The 6,000-nt window shown below is 43.5% G+C and overlaps 1 protein-coding gene across 3 annotated transcripts in view; it reads left to right on the top strand.

The window, feature by feature from the left end:
• The first annotated feature begins 202 nt into the window (after positions 1-202).
• Positions 203-6,000, top strand: part of erich2 (glutamate-rich 2) — a 321,595-nt gene continuing 315,797 nt past the window's right edge. The window contains exons 1-2 of one of the 3 annotated variants that reach the window (XM_072475841.1): positions 203-382; positions 462-498. In XM_072475841.1, the coding sequence (XP_072331942.1) occupies positions 375-382; positions 462-498 (45 nt within the window). In that variant the 5' untranslated portion in view covers positions 203-374. The remainder of the gene's footprint in view (positions 383-461; positions 499-6,000) is intronic. The other 2 variants (XM_072475840.1, XM_072475842.1) reach the window with 2 other exon arrangements.

The following is a 6,000-nucleotide window of genomic DNA, read 5'->3' as shown; positions in this document are numbered from 1 at the left end:
TGCACGATTTCCTTTTCAATGTGTGCAGCGTGCGTACGGGAGGGGCCTGGGGAATTGAGCTATGTTTATTTGGATTAAAATAATATTTTGCAAACAACTTGAGGCATGTGGTAGTCCTGTAACATTACACATTTTGTACCCATTGTGCGTCCTACATAATTGCACAAAACATAAAATGAAAAGATGCCACTGAAGTCTTTCACACGCACTGGAACCTGGCCCACAGCGGTTGCCCCGGAAACGACGCCAAGGTTACCAGGGAGAGGGTTTGTGTCGATTCCCAGCGTAGGGGGTTTGGAAACCGGGCGGCGGGGATTTGGAAACCGGGCGGATTGAAATGGTTTCCTGAGAGGCGAAGGGCCGCGACAGAGGAGATGGACAGGTGGGTGTGGTATTTCGAAACCGCGGCGGTTGTGTTGTTCAGTTTCCCGGGGCCTGACCTGTTGACTTTATTCTTTCAGACCATGGGACATGGCGGAAAGGTCTTCTTTGCCCCTGGTGAGTGACTGTATGTGTGATCATTTATTCGAGTCGGTTAGCGGGACACGTTGTCCCGGAGAGAATATATTTAACGGCAACAGTTAATTATTTTTTCCACTTAAAAGTACTTTACATAAAATGTATAAAAGTACTTTACATAAAATGTATGAAAGTACATAACAGTTCAAATTTCACATTTCATAAAGTGCAATACAGTTCATTTTTTTCAATCCTGTATATGGCACTTTGTGCCCACCCGCCCCAAAAAGACTACGCTTGGGGCGGGGGCGGGGGGGTCAGTCAGCTCACTTGGCTGGATGGTTGATTCTTTTGCAGAGTAATGCCAACAGTTCAATTCCTGTACCACCTGGGTTATAATGAAGGCCTCACCTTCTCAACCTTGCTTCTTGCCAGAGGTGTGGATTAAACCAGGGTTTTCAAAGTGCAGGTGGGTGGGTGTCGCCAGGGCCGCGGTGCGATCGGACGCGCTGTTCCCGTGTTGGTACCGATCGCAGGAGAAGCGCGCCTGGCTTTTGCATTGAGAATGAAATGAAATGAAATGAAAATCGCTTATTGTCACAAGTAGTCTTCAATGAAGTTACTGTGAAAAGCCCCCAATGGTGGCCGTTGCTGCCTTTTAAATTAAGAGAGCAGGTCATGCGTTTACGCCAATCACCCTCCATGTACATGCTTTTGGTGCTGAATCACAGAGCAGAGCTGCTTCCATTATCCAGCTGCTGGTAAGCAAGGCAAGTGAACTGTGAAGATGGATTCAAGAGACTGCCAGAGACTCAAATAGGCAGTGTACCTACTGGACTGGACCTCACACAAAATCTGCTGGAGAGAGCTGGCCAGGAGAGTCTAGGGCAGGGGCAGAGCAATGCTGGAGTTAGCTCTATACAGTGCTCCAGGGCCTCCGGTGAACAGCCTAAAAAGAAACTTAACTCAGGAACAAAGCAGTGTAAAGATGATTTCTTGAGATGTGGTTTTGTCAGTTGTACTAATGCCAATAAGGATGCAAAGTCCATGTGTGTTATATGCAGGGAAGTACTGGCAAATGAGAGAAGTTTCAGATTTCGAAAGAGAAGTGGTGGGTGAAAAATTCCGTTTGAGTTTATAATAATCTTTATTTTCACAAGTAGGCTTACATTAACACTGCAATGAAGTTCCTGTGAAAAGCCCATAGTCGCCACATTCTGGCGCCTGTTTGGGTACACAGAGGGAGAATTCAGAATGTCCAAATTACTTAATAGCATGTCTTTTGGGACTTATGGGAGGAAACCCATGCAGACAGTGGCCCAAGCTGGGAATCGAACCTGGGATCCTGGCGCTGTGAAGCCATAGTGCTAATCACTGTGCTACTGTGACGCCCAGAGTCAGTTATTAACTTATAGCTGACTCCAAATTAAAAAAACTACACTGCTGTAACTGACCTGTGATACCACATTAAAAACACCCCAAACGCCCATGAGGCCCGTCAGCATTCTGGGGTAACATCTCCCAGGAGTATCCAGTGCTGAGTAAAATGAGCATTTTGTTGCTTTTGCCCTTCTCAACGACCTGTGTGAGGTTAGATTTTCCGGTTTCATAAAGATGAAGATGGCACAAAGGAAGTGGCTGAAGTCTGCACCTGATATGTGCATTGCCCTCTCAGCCTTTGAACCTGATTCAAGTGCGATAATGAGGACCAAGCAGGCTCCATTTCGCATTAAGGGTAAGTGAATGTGGCGTCTGTTGCGAAGGTCGGTGTGGGTCCCAAGGGTCAACCAGTTGACAAAAGTGGGTCCCGGGGAAAAAAAGTTTGAAAAGCACTGGATTAAACCATCAGTCGGTCTGGGCTCTTATATTGTGAGAGCCGTGTCTGCTTGACCAATACTAGTGGGCCTCTGAGTAATAAATGGAGGGGCAGGATGACAAGAAACCTATGGATTCTGTTATGCAGTGGGTTGGGTAACAAGGAAAGTAATTGAAACAGACAATGTAGACAGGTTCACAACCTTAAGTGGATGCGGCACAAGGATGGATCGTTCCCAGGAGCACCACTTGTTTCTTTAAGGTTCTAATGGAAAAAAGGAGCATCAATAATATAGAATCTTTCACAGGAGCATTCAGGAAAACTGCCCAATTACCCATATGGTCAGCTCACCCCGAAGAAACCCCCAAAATCTCTTGAAATGCAGGGTCTATGAGGGTCAAAGATAAGTTGGAAGTAATGATAAATCTAGATTAAACCGTAGCCCACGTTTATTTGGAACACAGTGTGCTGTTTTGGGCAAAATACTGCAGCAGCTGTTGAAGCAAAGAGAGGATCTAAACCGATCCCCTTGGAATCTGGCAATGTTTCCAACATCTCCCCGTTGTCCTTCAGCTGGGTGGCACTATTCTTGTTCCAGTCTTACCTATACAATCACAGACAAATAATCACTGCAATAGTTTCTCTTCCTACCCCATGCATTTTTCCCTCTGGCTTCCCAAAGGAACTACCTTTGGCTCCTGCCTATTTTCAATCTATGTGCTTCTCCATTGGGACATCATCTGAAAGCATAGAGTTAGTTTTCACATGTATGCTGACATCTGAAATTAAGGCAGTCTTCACAACCTTGGATTCACATTTGACCCCAAGATGAGCTTTTTATCTCCTACTCTTGCCGTCATTAAGATTGGCAATTTCCACCTCTCTAACCTTGCCCCTGCCCCCCTCATATGTTACTGAAACCCTCATCCATGTCTTTGTTACCTCTAGACTGAACTATTCCATTGCACTGCTGGCTGTTCTCTGATATTTTACCTTCTGTAAACTTGAGTTCAATTAAAACTGTGCTACCTGTGTCTTAACTTGTGCCAAGAGTTGTTTCCACTTTGCTGACATGAGTTGGCTCCTGGTCCAGCAAAGTCTTGATTTTATAATTCTCATTGTTGTTTTCCAATCCCTTCATGGTCTCGCCCTTCTTCAATTGCCTTAGTTCCAAGTTCTAGAATACCCTCCTTACTACTCATTTTGATGTGGTGGGCCTAACCTGATATTTTGGTACTTGGCATGAGCCATATAAGCAAACATTATTTGGATTCAAAGGTGTATAAATTGATGTATGTTTCACTTGTTCTTTTGATATAAAATGGGCAAAATATAGAATTTTTCAGGTAGGAGGTCCTGTGCTTTTAAAAAAAATTATTTTACGCAATGTGTGCGTCGCTGGTTAGGCCAGCATTTTATTGCCTATCCCTAGCTGCCCTTCACATGGTGGTGGTGAGCTGCCTTCGTGAACTGCTGCAGTCCCTGAGGTGTAGGTACACCCACAGTGCTGTTCGGGAGCGAATTCCAGTATTTTGACCCAGTGACAGTGAAGGAGCAGTGATATATTTCCAAGTCAGAATGGTGAATGACTTGGAGGAAATCCTCAAAGTGGTGGGGTTCCAGGTATTTGCTGCTCTTGTTGGTTTAGGTGGTAGTGGTCGTGGGTTTGGAAGTGCTGTCTAAGGAACCTTGGTAAGTGCCAGCAGTTCACTTTATAGATGGTAAATACAGTTGCAACTGTTCAAAACAGAAAAGGGTGGGACCAGACAGATTGCATCTGTCTGAGCGTTTTTCTAAGCTGGCAAAGCTTCCATCTAGGAATAAATTCCAAAAGTGCACCAGATCTCCCTCTTCAGGACCAAGTCCGAATGCATGAAGAGGCGGTTGTCACATATTGGGGCAAGTGAGGACAGTGAGAGAAGATTGACATGTCGTTGAAACTGCTTCCAAATCTTGAGGGATGAAATCACCACATCAGACAATAAGGTGGTGTCTAGTCTCCAGGGCGGGCATTCAGGAGGGCCAAAATCAAAGCAAAATTCAACAAGATGAGTGGCATGGTAGCACAGTGGTTAGCATAATTGCTTCACAGCCCCAGAGTCCCAGGTCACTGTCTGCAGAGTCTGCACGTCCTCCCCGTGTCTGCGTGGGTTTCCTCCGGGTGCTCCATAGAATCTACAGTGCAGAAGGAAGCCATTCGGCCCAGCGAGTCTGCACCGGCTCTTGGAAAGAGCACCCTACCCACGGTCAACACCTCCACCCTATCCCCATAATCCAGTAACCCCACCCAACACTAAGGGCAATTTTGGACACTTGAGGGCAATTTATCATGGCCAACCCACCTAACCTGCACATCTTTGGACTCCAGTTTCCTCCCACAACAAAGGTATGGAGGTTAGGTGGATTGGCCATGCTAAATTGCTGCTTAAGTGTCCAATTATGTGCAGGTTAACTGGGGTTACGGGGATAGGGCAGGGGAATGGGCCTAGGTTAGGGGTTCTTTCAGAGGGTCGGTGCAGACTAGATGGGCTGAATGAGCAACTCGTGCACTGTAGGGATTCTATGGTTCTGTCCATTTGGACCTTTCAGTTCTATAGAGGGGTCATTTAGATCCAAAATGCGAACTCTATTTTTTTCCACAGATGCTGCGAGATCTGTTGAGTTTATCCAAAATTTCCTGTTTTTATTTGAATATAAGAAAGTTTAAAATCTTGAAACAATTATTCTTGCAATCACATTTTTACAGCTTAGCTTTCTTTCTTATAAATGCAGGACAATCTTAAAATAATGTGTATTTCAGAGGGATCTGTCCAAACATATACTTGTTTTGCAATGTTTCTTAATTGACTTGTCAATTAAACAAAGCCATTTTTTATCTTGAGCCTGGCCTGTAATTGTCTCCAGCATTCATTTTAAAATCCAGAACAATTATAACTCGAACCTTAATGGGGAGCGCACCTTATTGTGTTTACTTGGTACAAAATTCCGTAAATCAATGTGTCCCCATGACTTACAGTGAGCAGCACTAGGAGATTTACTAATGTAAAACAAAGTATTGAATCCTCATCACTGCTATTCTTTATCTATGTGAACAATTTATTGTAAGTATTGTTCATGAAAATATTCTGAATTTAAATATATCAATACAACATGATCCAAAAATTGCAACCCAGCCACCTATAAATTGATATAGAATAACTCAGTTTTTGACATTAACATTTTTATATACATATGATTGATTTGTGAGATTAGTGTTCTCCGATGCAGTTTGAAGTTGGAAATGGCTAGAAGTTCTTGGCATTTAACTTCTTGGCATGTCAGTATCCTCAGATTTTAATTTTGTTTATTTGTGCGAATGCAGTATTTAAAAAGTTGAATTTACTTACAAGATGTGCTTTGTGTTATTAATCATCTGACAACCCGTGTTTGACCAGAAGCCTCCCCAATTGGCGAGAGATAAGGTATGGGACATTGAGTTTTGTTTCACCTTCCTTTCACTCCCAGCTTTTTGAAGCACTCTATTGGCCATAGAGAAGTGAGGTGAGACATTTTGTCATTCCCTGAAGTTCTTTCATCTTTTAATCCTCATCATTATGAGCTCAATCTTAATTTTCTCAATCTTAATTTGAAGCTATATATAGTGCTTTTCGACGAGTGAAAAAAACTATTGCAAAGTATGAAAAAACAGAAGCCACATCAAGGTCCTATAAGAAGCATGATCCTCT

The sequence above is a fragment of the Scyliorhinus torazame genome, chromosome 2, assembly GCF_047496885.1.
Source record: "Scyliorhinus torazame isolate Kashiwa2021f chromosome 2, sScyTor2.1, whole genome shotgun sequence".
NCBI lineage: Eukaryota > Metazoa > Chordata > Chondrichthyes > Carcharhiniformes > Scyliorhinidae > Scyliorhinus > Scyliorhinus torazame.
This window is presented reverse-complemented; position numbering and strand designations above follow the sequence as displayed.